The 17317-nt window shown below is 36.4% G+C and overlaps 1 protein-coding gene across 3 annotated transcripts in view; it reads right to left on the bottom strand.

Moving 5' to 3' along the window:
- The window catches only part of Piezo (piezo type mechanosensitive ion channel component), a 1325935-nt gene that overhangs the window by 316918 nt on the left and 991700 nt on the right, over positions 1 to 17317 (bottom strand). For all 3 annotated transcript variants that reach the window (XM_090398322.1, XM_090398324.1, XM_090398323.1), the window contains one exon: positions 6151 to 6327. In XM_090398322.1, the coding sequence (XP_090254448.1) occupies positions 6151 to 6327 (177 nt within the window). The remainder of the gene's footprint in view (positions 1 to 6150; positions 6328 to 17317) is intronic.

The raw sequence follows: 17317 nt of genomic DNA, 5'->3' as shown, positions 1-17317 counted from the left end.
TGTTAATAAAACTGTAGGATTGGATAATAACATGTATATTAAGGGAATGTACAATGGAACTAACAGTGCCCATGACAAGATTATTCAATCAGAATTTTGTGAAAGAGAGATTTCCAAAGTATTAAACAGTTTGTGTTTTTTTCAGGGAAAATGGCTAATATGTGAAATAACTGGTTAGTTTGAATACAAGAAGGAATGGCTTACAAAAACAAACCAGACTAAAAGTATACAATACATTAGCCCTACCAGTCTTATTGTATGGAAGTGAAATCTGGACAATAAAACAAAAAGACAAATGAATAATAACAGCAGAAATGAAGTTTATGAGAAAAACTGCAAAGTATACTCTATTTGATTACAAAAGAAATGAAGAAATTATGAAAGAATTAAACCAAGAATCAGTAATAGAAAAAAATTAAAAAATATAAACATAAATGGATGGAACACGTTCGAAGAATGAAAATAGAAAGATTACCAAAACAAGCCTTAAAATACAAGCCATTAGGAAAAAGAAAATCAGGACATCCTCTTAAAAGATTCAACAATGACTTCTAAGGCTAGGCCTAAATCCTTGATATGCATGATGATGATGATGATTTTCTTTTAAGCTATTTTCCATGATACCTTGAAGGTATCCCTGTATTCTGAAGATATCTGAAATTTTCTTTCTATCTTCACTTTTATACAGGTTCATGTAGAATTTTTTTGCTTCTTCTGTGATTTCTTGTTTGCTAAATAATTTTCTTCTATTTTGGTCTTCAAGAGTTATAATATTCTTTCTTCCAAATGAAAGGTTATTTCTTAGAATTTTGAGGTTTCCATTTTCATCAATGATTTTTTTGGATCATATCATCCTCTCTTATCTTTTTTTTATATTTATCCTTATTGACTTATTTATTACTGTTATTTCATTACTTCCTCTTTTCCCCCTCTTCAATCAATTGTTTTATCTTTTCAATAAGATTTATTGCTTTTTCTGATAGTTTCTTGGTCCAGCTCCTTTTGTTTTGGTTTTTTAATTTTGTGCAGATTCTTATTTTTTCTTCTTGCTGGTCAGTGCTTATTCTTGTATATGATATAATTTGTATATTTTCTTTAAGTTTATTTTTCACTGATACCGTGTAGGTATCCCTGCTGAAGCGGTTCAGCTTTTATAATATTTTTCCTTTTTTGCGATACAACTCTCTTAGCTTTCACCAGTATTTCTATTTTCCCTCTCACTATTCTGTGATCGGAGATAATTCTAGCCTGGTTGGCCGAGTGGTTAACTTATCTGCTCTCCAGCAGAATGGCTGCGGGTTTGAATCCCACCGTATGCATGGATGTCTATGATTGTCTGTGAAAATGCTAGTGATCATTGTGTGCAGTAGATGGCGCTTTGTTGTAGATGATGATGGTAGTCACAGCAGTGTGGTTCACTCTAGTTTGTGGATTGAGTTGTGGAGACGGAAAGTTCAAGAGTAGGTGCCCTCCCTCAATGAGTCTTTGGACTCCCTGGAGGTCTCATATAATAATAATAATAATATAGTTTAAATCACTAACATCTCTGAAAATATGAGTGTTTGAAGACAGCATGAAATCTATTTAATTTTTTGTTGTCCCATTCAGGCTCAGTCAATTTCATCTTCTGTTGAGTCTCTTCTTGAAGAAGGTATTCATAGCTTTGAAGTTAGTCAGTTGCAAGAATTTGATCAGCATGTCTCCCCTTTCATTCTGAAAGCCTGATCCATATTTCCCTACACATTTCATTATCATCCCTCTTAATTCCCAATTTCGAGTTACAATCTCCCATGACTATTGAATATTTCCATTTCATCATCATCCCTTTCACCTGTTGGGCTATAAGCCTGTATTATTTTGATATATGTTTTGTCATTAATTTTTAATTTGATAAAAGCTACTTTATCAGATAAACCTTTATACGTCGATATTCTATTTGAAATTAATTTGTTTACAAGAAAGCCAACTGCTTTTGATCTTGAATCTTCTGGTCATTTCCAGTCAAGTTGCCTGAATGTACTGTAAGACAGTTTTCCTCCTTTCTTTTAACTTCTGATAGTCCAATAATGTCTTACTTTATCCTGTTCAGTTCATTTTCAAGTTCTTCTATCCTATCTTGAGTTCCCAATGCTCTTACATTATTATATGTCACTAGGGGGGCCCACCCCCTGGCACCAAACCCTCCCATGTTCCGGACTGGTTGGCCAGTTCTCACACACACACACAAATGATAAACGTCAACAGATGACTGAAAACGAAATATCTCACTACAGAATTGCCAAAATATGCAACTGTCACATTCACTACTACGTGGTTGTTATGGAATGTTACCGAATTGTTAGAAAATTTAGGTATATCCAACTCGAATTTCGAAGACTCAAAAGGGGGCTCCCCCCGCCTAACGCCCCCCGAGTTCCGGGCCTGGTAGACCGGTTCTCCTTGAATTCTGATCACTCAAATTTCGAAGACTCGAAAGGGGTCCCCAGCACCTATGGTGCCCCCCTCACCCCGAGTTCTGGACCGGTAGGCCGATTCTCCTTGAATTTTGATGACTCGAATTTCGAAGACTCAAAAGGGGGCTTTTAAGACATCATTAAAAGAGTTTTTTTTGGGGGGGGGGGGGTGGAGCAGCAAAATTCCTAGGGCAGGACCTGCCTGTTACCATTAAGCCATTCATTCTTTTATTCAAACTAACCAATCATTTTCACATATTAGCCATTGTCCCTACAAAACACAAACTGTTTAATACAGGCGTTTGACAGGATACCACATGGAATACTAATCCGTAAACTACAACATATGGGAATGGATATAGGGTTGGTGAGGTGGATAAGTGGTTGGTTGATGGAGAGATATCAAAGAGTAGTTTATTCAGGAGTAGAGTCCAAAAGACGGCCTGTGACTAGTGGTGTGCCGCAGGGTTCTGTTCTTGGATCACTGCTGTTTAATTTGTTCATTAACGATTTAGGGAAGGATCTAAGTGGAACAGTTCATTTCTTCGCTGATGATGCAAAGTTGGGTAGGGCGATAGTGAATGCAGAAGATGTCAAAGTCTTGCAGGATGACTTAGATAGATTGGAGTTCTGGGCTAAGGAGAATGGATGTCAATTTAATGTGACAAAATGTAAGGTTATGCATTTTGGGGTGAAAAGATTAGCAGCAGTATACCACATTGGTGGAACTGTACTCCAAGAGATTGATGAGGCCAAGGACTTGGGAGTGTTGGTGGATAGGGAGATGAAGTTTAGGGGGCACACTGCAAAAATAGCTAAATCAGATCATCAACTCGCTTGTTGTTGAAAAATACCTTGACGAGCAGCGACAAGCAAGTTATTGTACCTCTGTACCGAGCCTTGATAAGACCTCATCTCGACTACTGTGCCCAGATTTGGTCACCTCGGTTCCTTCTTGATGGGGAGGAGATGGAGAGGATCCAGAGGCGAGTGACTAAGATGATAACAGGTCTATGGAATGAACCATATGAGAACAGGTTGAAGATTTGTGGGTTGCAGAAACTAGTTGATAGGCGGAGGAGGGGAGATATGATTGAGACATTCAAATTGCTAAAGGGATTCTATAGGATTAATTCAGAGGATATTTTTGAGATCAGGACTGGTGGTGGGAGAACTAGGGGACACCTATGGAAGCTGTGCAAGAGTGTGGTTAGCAGGGGTGTTAGAGCTGGGTTCTTTACTTTTAGAGTGGTAAATGAGTGGAATAAGCTGCCAGAGTCTGTTGTGGGTGCTATGACGGTGAACGAGTTCAAGACAAGGTATGATAGATACTGTGAGAATATAATCGCATAGTTGTGTGGACATGATGTTTAGGGCCTCCCTCGATGAGTCTAAGGACTCCTGGAGTCGCCCGAAATAATAATAATAATACTTTGGAAATCTCTCTTTCACAAAATTCTGATTGAATAATCTTGTCATGGGCACTGTTAATTCCATTGTACATTCCCTTAATACACATGTTAATGCCCAATACTACAGTTTTATTAACATCAAGCACACATGGCTGGCTTTCTCCACTGTCACTATTCCTTTTTGTCCAACATAAAATACATGAATAACTTATTTTGCATTCTGTTTCACTTTTTCCTTATGTCACCTCTTACATGCAGAATAGCATTCTTTCCACATCTCATTGATACATTACACAGAGTTTCCCAAATGGTGTTCCCTGGAACACCAGTGTTCCACGGAATGTGAATAAGTGTTCCGCAAGAAGTTCTCCTGGAATTTGTCATTTTAATTTTCTAAGCATTTTTCATGAATAAATATTTTATAGTGGAAATATTATGAGGAGAATAATATTCGTGAATATGTCGAAAAGCTTAGACCCAGAACGCCTAATAACATCTGTGTAGCAAATGTCAGTGACCAAGAGGCATATTTTTAAACATGGAAATATTCATGAATTATCATTAATTTTCACAGATCGAAACGTTTCAACATTTAGGAAAGGGAATACCGCTCTTCATGACCGATCATAAAAATTGCCTGCAAGCTGATTACAACAATGGGCAGCGTATTCTCTGTTCTCAAAACTGAACCAAATAACATCTGCGTTGCATAAATTTATGCAGAATTTATGTCTCGCATAAATTCTGCATCCCATTTTTGTTATCTACTTACTTATTACTTATAAGGTGACTGCTTCCTTGGACAGAGGAGAGGGATACACAGTAATATACTTGAATTTCGTAAAGGCTTTTGATAGATTACCGCATGATAAGTTGATAGTCAAACTAAAGCGGATGGGGTTGCATATTAGATTTGTGCATTGGATTGGAGACTAGCTTCTGATAGGTATCAGTCACTAGTGGTGTGCTTTAGGGGTCTGTTTTTAGGGCCACTATTGTTTAACTTGTATATTAAAGATACTGGCAAAGATTTGGATGGAGATATTCAGTTGTTTGCAGATCATGCAAAGTTGGGACGAACCATGAAGAGTAGGGAAGATGTTGTGGCCTAACAAAAAGACTTGAATAAATTGAACGATTGGGCAAGGGAATGTGGATGCGAGTTCAATATTGCAAAATGTAAGGTTTTAAAATGGGGGGGGGGGACTAAGATGGGATGCAGAATTTATGCTTGGTGAAGATATATTGTTGGAGGTGGAGGAAATAAGAGATCTTGGGGTGATAGTGGACAAGGATCTGAAATTTAGGGAACACACTGCCAAAATTCTGAAGACAACACCAAGACTTCTGGGAATGAAGCGGAGGACACTGACTTGTAGAAGTAGGGAGATTCTTGTTCCATTGTATAAGGCTTTGATTAGGCCACACATGGACTACTGTGCCCAGATTTGGTCACCTGGTTTTTAAAAGGATGAAGAGATGTTGGAAAGGGTCCAAAGGCGACTGACTAAGGTAGTTTCTGACTTCTGGAATGTTGAGTATGAGGAAAGATTGAGAAGATGTAATTTGCAGAGTCTGGTGGAGAGAAGGAAGAAGGGAGATATGATAGAGACCTACAAGTTAGCAAGGTGTTTTTATAGGATTAATGTTGGAGAGATTCTACAGAGAATAGTGAGAGATCAGGGGAGAACCAGTGGTCATCCCTGGAAACTGTATAAAGAGGGTGTGAGAGGGATTGAGAGGCAGGTTTTTCCTTGCAGAGTTGTAAATGATTGGAATGCCTTGCCTGAGAGTGTGGTGTCTGCAAGGAGTTTGACTGTTTTTAAGACACGGTATGATGAGATGTGTGTGATAAAAGGACCTCCCAGATGAGTCTTTGACTCCATGAGGTCTTGGGGTAATAATAATAATAATATATGCATACTATATACACTCATTACATCAAATCACTTTCGAAAAGTCTATGTCATTAATACTACTTGATTTTCACATTGCTTGCATAGTTGCACTGGTTGACACCTGCAAGGTTGACCTTGTGTGTACTACCATTGTGTTATATTTAAAGAAGGCACTTTCAACTAATAAATCATGCCAAAAATCGACAGACACATTTTGTTATCAAAAATAAATAGTACAGCACTAAAATTCAGGAAATATTGTCAATTAATACTCAAAATTTTATGTTTAAATTTTATATTTTATGATAATTATTTTAGTATTGAATAAATCCATAAAAATCAAATAAAAATACATCCTTTTTTTAAAAAACTTAAAAAATGCTATACCTTAAGCATGAAACGATGAAAAAATACAACCATCAGCAAACAAAGATCATATACTTCATATTGAGCTTTCTTTTCTACACCAAGGATACGAGGCCACCAAAATGGTTGGTTTTCAGGTAATGGTTGAGACCAGAGGAAGAAATTAAATTGAAAGAGATACTTCACAACAACGATTGCCTGAAAATAAATATATTAAACACTTGGAAAATACAATTTCAAAGATAACAAAACAATTTTTTTAATTGTTACTTATAACTTTTTATTAACTATTATTATTAAGACCTCCAGGGAGTCAGGGACTTATTGAGAGAGGCCCCATACTACATGCACCAGCTATCATACTTATTCTTGAATTCATTCACACTGCTTGCACTCACAACATCCAATGGCAATCCATTCCAATCACGCACCACCCTATGAGAGAAAAATCTAGCCCTCACCACTTTTCTTACAGAAATTCATTCTTGTTCATTCTCAGCTTCCAAAGAGGCCCCACTCTTTCTCCTGATTGCTAGTGTCTGCAGTCTACAAATGCTCAATCTGTCTTCATAATCAGTATTCCACAATCCTGATATCAATTTTAACACTCTCCTTTGCACTCTCTCTCCAATATATCAGAATCACAACGTAAACCAGGAGACCAGACCTGTGCACAGTAGTCTAAGTGAGGTCCTATTAAGGCCTTGTAAAGAGACAAAATGATATCCTCATCTTTACATGTGTCAATTATCTTTTGAGTTATATTTGCAATGGTTGACTGCTGAACTTCAACTTCCTATCCACTAACATTTCAAGATCCCTAGCCTCATCAGTTTCTTCTAGCATAATCCCACCAATAAAATACGGCATTGGATATCTAATCACGCCAAAGTGAACGACTTTACATTTATTGACATTGAACTGACACCCTCCTCTAATTTACTTTCAAAATTCATATAATTGTGGTCTCTATTCTTTCAGATTTTTTAACATAACTCTCAAAATCAACAAGATAAAACTAGTTTGAACATTGGTCAAAGCTTGGGATTGATTTCTCTCTTGTTCCACATATACAGGTACACTATCAATTTTCCAATAACAGATGGCTGGCACCTCTTTTAATCTGGACAAAAATTCTGACAATGCACTTGAAATCCTGTGACTACCTGACTAATTCAATGGTCCACCAGAGATGACATTGCATATTCACAGCTCTTGCTTAATTTTTTACATCAGCACTTGGAGATCCCTCGATTTTGAGTGATTATTGGCTTATTTTGCTTACATTTAACCTGACTAATGTTTTTAAGCAAGGGCCAGTTCATAGTTGTCGTGACAAGCATAATCACAAATCCATAACACTATCATTTATACTAATGCATTCTATTTAATTACTTAATTTACATCAAATATTTAAGTTTGTAGCAGCCCATGGTGCTTTTTAGACATTGGAGAGGTATAATTAATGGGTCCGAGGTGTATTAATGAATTATTATTATGAAACCTCCTTTGGCCAAGCTAAACAGCTAATATGGAAAGGCTCTGGAACCAAGTGTTACATCCTGAATGAAGCACTTTATTGAAGAAACAATTCATTCAGGATTTAACAAGTCAGAAAAATCAGGCTGAGAGAAAAAACTTGTACTCGAGTAGAAGAAATAAAGTACTAACTGTAAATAGAAATAGAATTACCTCCTTTTAGTAGAATTGTAATACCGTGTAAAGAACTTTGCGTATAAATTAGCATTATATGAAATGCATCATGTTACAATGAATGGGTAAATTAGATGTAAACATTAGTCCAAAGGTCAGGGGCGGGCCTGAGGCATCGGCAATCTCGGAAAGCGACACACATTCATTTCCCGGAAGACGTTGCTATGATCTCGCGATGTGCCGAAGTTGCCGTGGACGAAGAAAGTAGTGGGCGGGAAAAGATTGCAGAAAGGAAAGTAAGAGGATGCTATTGCAGCTAGTAACAGGGTGCTAAAAGGGGGGGGGGGGAGGAAGGGAGAATAAAAAGGGTTTGTACCCCTTTCTCAAGGCTTTTTTCACCTGTTTTGCTGGATGATGATTTGACTTCTCCCATGGACCGGTAGTTCCTCATGGTGTTTCTTGGCGATAATTCGATATCGGAGGGTGCGCTTTTCCCTTCGATGTCTGAATTTCTGCCAGTACTAAAGCCTGAGATGTTGGCACATGCTGCCTTCGCTGAAAGTTCAGATGAAATACTATCGCGGATGTATATTATGAACCGGTAGCTATAAACGAGGATGGCCTGAAACAGATCGAAAATAGAAGAGGAAAAAAAACCCGCCAGATGTAGAGCCTAGTTTAATCTGATGACCATAGTGACCCACCATGTGGACACAGGCTTATGGAAGTATCGAAAGGTAATTTAAACAAAGAAGGACAGTTCAGACGGACCTGGAGATCCTGCCCCAAGAAATGGTAAATTACAGATTTTGTTGTATAATTGCATGTAACAGGGAAAGATCACTGTAATGTAATAATTGAGTATGGACAGTATTTAAGAACTCTAAGTGATTATTTAGCAGTGGCTAATGTCCATAAGACAAATTGTTTGGAATGATTATAGATGACTGTGACTAGTTTAATATGCAAGACTAACATAGTAGGTAGAATATTGATTAGAAGTGAACAATGTGTATATTATGAGTGTTAAATCTCTAACTCAAAAGAAGGATTTATTGTTCATGCATTAGAGTATTAATCAGTTTGATTTAGCATGTCATCGAACTAATTGAAAGTGAGATTAGTCTATGTGTATATCATGTCTTTAGATTCCATTAAATGTTTTTTCTTTTATACCTGAGTTTTGCGTGTGATATGAACCAAAACTACCACTCATTAATCTGAACCATAGCACGGGGGGGAATTGAAAGAAAGGTATAACATGTTGTTATTATGACTGCAAACCAGAATTTACTTAGCCACAGTAGAGCATTTAATTTATGAGTTTAAGCACTAAATTTATTCACCTATGTGCACCAAAAGTCTGGTAAAGTCTCCCTGAATAAGAGTCCCCTCTATTCTAAGATATTGGCTGGCGCAGCTTTAAAAAATAAATTTGTCAATATCTGAAGAGGAGACAGCCCCCAGAAAGAAATTAGAGGATTCGTTTCTTTTGGCAAGGAATAACCTTTAACAGTCAGGGTAAGCACGTGAGTATAATTAGGAATCGGCTAGAGATATAGAATTTGCTTTCCTTATAGAATGAACACGTGAGAAGTGATACAGATATTAGAGTCAGGGAAATTTTGTAAGTCTTGTAGTTATTGTAGAGAGGAAACATAAAGGAAGTAAATTATTTAAAGAAGAGTAAATATATAACACAAGGGTGCCAAAAAATCACTGGTGTATCTGAATTAATTCAAATGGTTTTCCATCATTCTTAACCTTACTTATTCTACTATCCATGATATTTCGTCTAAATCTGTACAGGTAAATGAACAGAGCAATATATAGTTTATATTTAAGTTGCAAATTAATAATTAGAAATGAATGATATACAGAAAGATAGTTTGATGTTAAACCAAATGTCAGGTTAGGTGTATGCTACTGCCATTAGTGGCCACACTATTAAGGAAAGTGATATTAAAGTTTTTAATTTATTGCTCAGTGCTCATTACATTTTCCATGACATGGCACCAGAACAATATTAAAAATCCAGATACATGCAGTATCTACTAAGAGACTTCTTTAACCGAGTCCCTAGTCCCTGTGACTACCTGACTAATTCACTGGGCCACCAGAGATGACATTGCATATTCATAGCTCTTGCTTAATTTTTTACATCAGCACTTGATGGAGATCTCTTGATTTTGAGTGATTCTTGGCTTATTTTGCCTTGGCTAATCAACCAGGGCAATCAACTTATACACAGGTGTATGAAGCTCTAGCTAGGACACAATTCAAAATAAAATAAAAAAATCAGGACCAATTTAAGGGCCACAAACAATGAGAGGTGGCTCCAGAGCATTCCAGCTCCTTGAGTAAGTGTAAGTATGCCCTGCAATCAACTAAACAAAAAATCTACACAAAAAATATAAAATAATTTGGCAATGGCATTAAATCATTTCTCCAACATACTTTCAATATATTCTGCTCCCTATATTAAACAAAACAAACAAGTGCCTTTATATTTATAAAAAAAAACAAAATAAAATTAAATGCAATTATTACAGAGAAATTTCCCACATTGAGTGTCTCAGGAAAGATTTATGCAAATATACTACAGAAGAGACTAAGAAAAAACTGCTGAAGAGAAAACTGGAGAAGAACAAGCAGGTTCAGGCCAAGGTTTGTTAATATCAGATTTTCACTGATAATAGAAAATATCATCAGAAATCATGAGAAATACAATAAAAATCTGAATAAGTTTTAATTTGTCTACAATTAAATGGAATAAATGAAAGATAATACAGAGCAACATACAGTCTACATTTGCACGTAAATAATTCAGCGGTTAGAAATGAAGGAGGAACAGGAAGATGGTTTGATGCAAAATTAGATGCAAGACAAGAATGTACACTTCCGCTATTACTCATCATCTACATGGATTAAATAAAAGAAAGTGGCATCAAACCTGATATCAGAATTAAAGATACTCAACTTGGCTCAAGAGCATAATTAACAAATTAATGTACACTGCTTACAGAAAACTATTCAAAGAGACATTTCAATATGGAATATGTCCACCACACACTGTGATACAGCTCTCACAATGATGTACCATGCTTATCACCAAGTGATTCAGGAGTTCTTGAGGAAAACTGGCACTCCTCCAGAACAAGATTAAGGCCTTGTTTGTTTTCTGGAGGGGAATTTCGAGCAGCAATGCATTTCCTTCTTGCATCCCAGATGTGTTCTATGGAGTTGTGTAGGGAGCATGCTGGCCACTCAACTCAATTAATATTCTTGAGTCTCCAGAATCCACCGCTCATGTACGACGTGGTGTGGCATTGTTGTCCATAAAAATGAATTCTTTGCCTACAGTACCACAGAACAATCAAACATGACATTGAAGAATTCGGTTGTAATATTATTCTCCAGTCACAGTCTCTTTTCCCAGCACCTGTAGCTTGGTGAATTCAGTAAGCATAATGCTTTCCCACACCATAACCCAGGTACCATTGTATCTATCTTGCTCAAGAACATTCTTGCAATGGTAAGCAGTACCACTTTCACCCCCGATCAAGTATCATCTAGAATCGGAGGAAAGACTAAAACGACTCTCATCTGTAAAGAATGCATTAGCCCATTGGTGTTGTGTCCAATTTTAATGGATACAACACAACTGAAAACATGAACTACAATGAGCTGTAGACACAGACTGCAGGCCTTCACAGGTATAGGGCTACTTGTCTGTGCTTGAATGGAGCCAACTTACAAGCTAAGCTGCCATAGTGAATCAATTACATTTTGCTGTTATAACCAAAAATCTGTGTTTGTGCTCTGTGGTAGAGTGAAGACAACCTCTTAGCAAATGTTGGACTATTGCTTCCGGCCTTCCAACCCAAACATATGCACCAAACTTAACACCAAAGTAATTCTCACTGGCATGGAAACATGCATTCCACACATTTCTCTGAACTACTATTCCCGAACTAAACTCTGGTTCTCCAAAAGATGTGCCAAGGCTGTACAGATGAAAAACCAGACATATTGTAACTGGCTGAAATCAAGAACCACATCCTCCTTTAGAATTTATGCTAAAGCCCAAAATAGCTGCAAAAAAAAACAATCAATGTTTCCAAAAAAGAGTTCGAAAGAACAAAAAGCAGGACACTAGCAGCATGTCCAAATAGCAGCCAAGCCTTTTGGTCTCTTGCCAAAGCAATTGGCTGTAACTTCTGCCCAACACTATTCCCACCCTTACCATACCTAGATGGCTCTATTGCATCACAGAAAAAACCAATCTTCTGGCTTCACACTTTGCTTCCAATGCATCCATAACTGACAATGGTAAATGTCCCCCAACCATTCCAGATGCCCAACATACAATGCCACCTATATCCTTTTGCCAGGATGACATCAGAAAAATAGACATAAAAAGTCTCCTGGCTCTGATGGCATTCCACCAATTGTCCTGAAAGTTTGTGCACCAGAACTGACTCTTATCCTATGTTGCCTATATATACTCTCTTACTCCACTGGTATCTACCACAACCTGAAAATTGACCTATATTCAACCCATTCACAAGAAGGGTGACAAGTCACTGCCATCCAACTACTGCCCTACCTCAGTTCTGTCTAAAGTGATGGAAAAAATCATCAATTTCCAACTCCTACACTATTTTGAAGGCACCTAATAAACGACTGCCAGTATGGATTCCGTCGCTGCTGATCAACAGGAGATCTGCACACATATGTCACCCATCTCTGGACAAATGCCATGGAGAAGTTTGGGGAATTTCAAGTGGTTGCACTTGATATCTCAAAAGCTTTTGACTGGGTCTGGCACAAAGGTTTACTAAGCAAACTACCATCATTTGGTCTGTCCCAGAACTTCTGTAGTTGGATTGCCAGCTTTCTGTTTGGATGCAAACTGTGTGTGTGTGATGGTGGATGGTTCCTTATCATCTCACCATTCAACTAATGCTGGGGTTCCATCCTATCACTAACCCTCTTCCTGCTAATATATCAATGACTTACTTCAGTTGACCTCCAACCCAATACACAGTTTTGCAGACAACAGCACATTACACTCCTCCCTCTCATTTGATAAATCTTACCCTACACAACTCACCTCAACCACCCCCACCCTCAATTCTGATCTCCAAGCCATCCTCCAATGAGGTTCAGATAACCTCATCAATTTCAATGCTAATAAAACCTAAAAAATAACAATTTTTTCCTGGTATTCTTTTTGACGATACCCACATTTCCAGACAGTTTGAGATTTACATCCATTGCATCCTCAACTTCAAAAAAACTAGGACTTCTTTTTTGCTCAAGATATTACTTCACCCCTGAACAGCTGTTAACATTATACCATCTCAGAAATCAGGTATAATTAAAACTTTAGTACATTGTAAAGACATTTTATGTTCCACTGATTTTCTTTTGAATAATGAACTGTCTGCCCTTTATCAGAACTACCTTCATCTCCAATGGCTACAACTACAACCTAATCAATAAAGTAACTAATAATTATGGCCATCATTTAAATCCTCCTCCTCCTCTAGAAGAAGCTTCTAGAATTATGATTCTGTATGTCAAGAATAAGATGGAAAGACTTGCGAGACCATATCATTAAATTAATCTTCAAGTTTTTTTGTTTTTTTTTCCATCTAGTTCAGAAATTAAATTTATTCATAGATGCTCCAGAACAGTGGAGCACTCATGATTTAATCTTGGAAGGGGGGGGGGGGAGGCAAGTTGAGTAGATGATTTGAGAATACACACTACGCATTGCATACAACCTATGCCTGAGCATCTGAAGTGATCGCCAATACATGATACCCGCGATCTCCTCTGGCCCAGCTCAGGGTATTCCCACCTTATGTGACCACTAATTCATCACTAGAAATAGAAGAAACGACACAATATAAATGAATTTTAGTTAGGAAAAGATTTTTTTAAAAATTTCTAGTGTTTTCTTTCCTTTTTCTTTTTTTTTTGGGGGGGGGTTCTATTGGCTCCCTCCATGGGTACACCACTGCTCCAAAAGATAAACATCTTCCACATTCCCATCCTGGAATTTATAGAATTTCATACTCATGTTGCCATTCTTATTATGAGCACACTAGTCGATCTGCTTAGATTCACTCATTAAGAACATCAATAATATATTCTACTCCAGGAATCTGATAGGTCAGATTTGGCCAGTCATATTATATATACTAATAGAATTCATTGGAATAAAACTATACACAAAAGTTCTTTATAGGTTTCTTCAGATTATGAAGAAACCTGTGATGCCCATCTCCATTGAACCATAAAAAGACTGATTATATAAAACGTTCCTATTTGGGAGGTCATCCATAGTGATACTCATTTTTGTGTAAAGTGATTTATTTTTTGTTAATTATTATTTTTTGTTTCCTTGAATTCAAATCAAGAAGTTTTAAGAAGAGTTGGGATGGAAAGAACACTGCTCAAGAATATTATGCAAAGAAAGACCAGATTTGCAGGACATCTTCCGAGAGGTTCTTCGAGAAAACCTGACAAGAACTATATTACAAGGAAAAGTTGAGGGGAAGAGAAGACGTGGAAGACCATCTAGAGAGTGGTTCAATGACATCGTGGAATGGACTGGTTTAAGAATGATGGAGGTGACGGACTGAGAAAAATGGAGAAGAGCTGCTCATCTGCTAATTAATATCATGCATTTTAATTCAATTCTTATTCTAATTTGTTTTTCTCTCTTTTCCTTTCCTGTATTTCCTGTATTGAGAATGGTTACAAAACATGGCTGAAAATTGTTCTTATAATAAATAATTTTTCATAATGTAAGTATTTATTCCATAATTTAATTTGTACATTATATAACTTAAATAGCAATAAATAATAATAAACAAATAATAAAAAATTACTATAATAAAAAAATAAATTATAATTAAAAATAATAAAAAGGAAGAAATGTTTAGCAAATTAATTTCATGCAAAATGAGTGACAATTATGTAAAACTAACTTTAGTAATATAAACTGAGCATGGGGAAAGAGCATTTAGTAATAAGGCAAATGGATTTCTGAAATATTTGAGGGATAAATGTCATGTGCAGCATGTTGTTTTGGTGTTGATAGCATCAGAGGATCTGATTGTGGCTGATATCATATTAACTCCGAGCTGGTGAGAGTAACCACATAGTCTTGACTTAGACCATCAGTTCCCAACCGGTGGTAAGTGCTGGACGGTTCAGGGGTACACGAAAAATAATCAGTAATGTCGGAAAAACAAGTAAAGTAAACAATTTTACATTAAGATAGGCATTGAACAAAAGTGTCAGTATTTAAAAACAAGTGGTACAATTTATAGAAATGGGTTTAAAAGGGGTACACAAGTCGAAAAAGATTGAGAACCACTGACTTAGACAACTGATATGCATGCAGAAGTATCATGGAGTAAAACTTTATTTCAATAATAAGATAGGTAATTATAATAGACTTAATATTCTGCTTGGGACAGTACCCTGAATGAAAGATTTTGAAGGAAGAGAGATCAATATGGGAGCTAGTTAAGCAGCATTTATTAGTGGCATTAGCAAAATACATATATTGAGAGATAAAGTGATTTAGAGTAAAATGAATCAATAGAGAAAATAAACAAGAATTGCAGATGAAAAAAAAAAAAAAAGGATTATGGAAGCCATGCAAAGGGAGAATAATAACTGCATGAGGAACATAAGGAAGGTAACTAGCGTAATAATGACAGAAAAATGATAATAGAAGAGGAGACCAGCATTGCAATTCAAGGAAAATCCACAGGATTTTTTTATGTGGTCAGTAAGAAGAGGAATGAATGATTCTACTGGATGGAGACAGTAGATGGGGTTAATTAAACAAATTTTTAATGGTACTTGTGGCATAGTAATGTCACATGTGAATATGTATATATAACAATTATTATATACACATATTCACAATAATAAGGATTTGTGTCCTGAAAAACCTGGCCTTGCACAGCACAGCATAGGCACCAAAATATTCACTAGTTCAATATTTGACATTTACATCGGTGCCAGTTAAGTTTGAGCAGTTAATTCTGAAGCACTTCAACATCAATCCAAACTTAACTTGCAATGACTGTCTATTCATTGCCAATATTTGTGACAGTCTCACCTTCATAAATGGTAAACAACAAGGTGCTTTCCTTCCTCTTCTCTTTCTCCCTCTCCTTTATATATATATATATATATATCAGAACTTTCCAGCCCCCCCTCATAACTATCTGTATAGTGTAACTCTGGAATGTGGTTCAGTCTAAGAAAGATCAATGTTCTTTTCTAGCTTCATCTTGTGATTATGCTGATATACTGATGATTTCACACCAAAGTATTTGCAATAATAAAAATTATTATTCTTTATTCACGTGAATATATGTATCTAATACGAGTAATTCAGGGTATCTATGCAGATGACATAGCTGAGCTGTTTCATGACAACTTTTAATAAGGTATATCATTCAGATAAAGAAAGTTTTATTTCTAGGGATAGGAAGATTAGAAGTGAATGAAGAGGATATTCTGATATGCATTCCATTAAGGCAGTAGGACCAGATGGATTTTGTTACCTTATCCATTCTACCACCATAATTCTTATGATGGTGGGAGAATGAACCTTGTTTCACTGCCCCATTAAATGTTATCAAACTATATACCGATTGGTATTTCTCCTATGGATATTGGGAAAAATTGGTAAGAGCTCACTTACAGGACTAGGCAGATAAAGTTAATATTACTCATGAAGGCTAGCATGGAATTGTTAAGAAGTATTCTTGTTGTAGTAATCTGACCTTTTATAATAAACTAACAAGAGCAGTAGTATACGAGGGAAAGGCTAACACTGCCATTTTTCTTGGTTTTGATAGGGTTCAGAATAATAAGTTATTTCAGTTGCAATGTGCAAGTTTAGATATTGAGCTAGTAAACTGCATTGGAAATTGGCTTTCTAATAGAGTTCTGTGTAGGAAACAGTAGTATGAAGTAAAGTTTTACAGAGTTCAGTACTGAGACTGTTACTGTTTAATCTTTATATAAATGATACTGTCATTAAATTATACGGAGATATTCAATTGTCTACAGATGATATGAAGCTTGCGAGACTTATTACTATTAGTGCTAATGTCAGTTTAATATAAGTAAATGTAAAGTTTTGAAATTTGGAATCCGTTAAGAGGAGACAGCAAACAACATCAGAACAACAAACAACTCTTCAGAAAACAACATCAGAAGAGAGAAAGCAAGGAATTTTGGAGGTGATGATAGATTGAAATTTGAAGTAAGAAGACATATTAAGGTCATGAAGACAACACAGAGCACTGCTGTAGTGAGGAGAGGCAGAGATGAAGGTAGTAAACTTTTCTATAAAGCCTTGATCATGCCACATCTGGATTACAGTACGTAGTTTAAGTCATTGGAATTTGGAATGGATGAATAAACTGTAGAGAGGGCGCAGAAGTTTATTATTATTATAATCCTGACCCAACAGAGTCAAAGACTCATA

This window comes from Typopeltis vanoorti, chromosome 9 (genome assembly GCF_054136105.1).
Source record: "Typopeltis vanoorti isolate ZY-2024b chromosome 9, IOZ_Tvanoo_1.0, whole genome shotgun sequence".
In the NCBI taxonomy this organism is placed as follows: domain Eukaryota; kingdom Metazoa; phylum Arthropoda; class Arachnida; order Uropygi; family Thelyphonidae; genus Typopeltis; species Typopeltis vanoorti.
The sequence above is the reverse complement of the archived record's forward strand: the minus strand, read 5'-3'. Positions and strand labels throughout refer to the sequence as shown.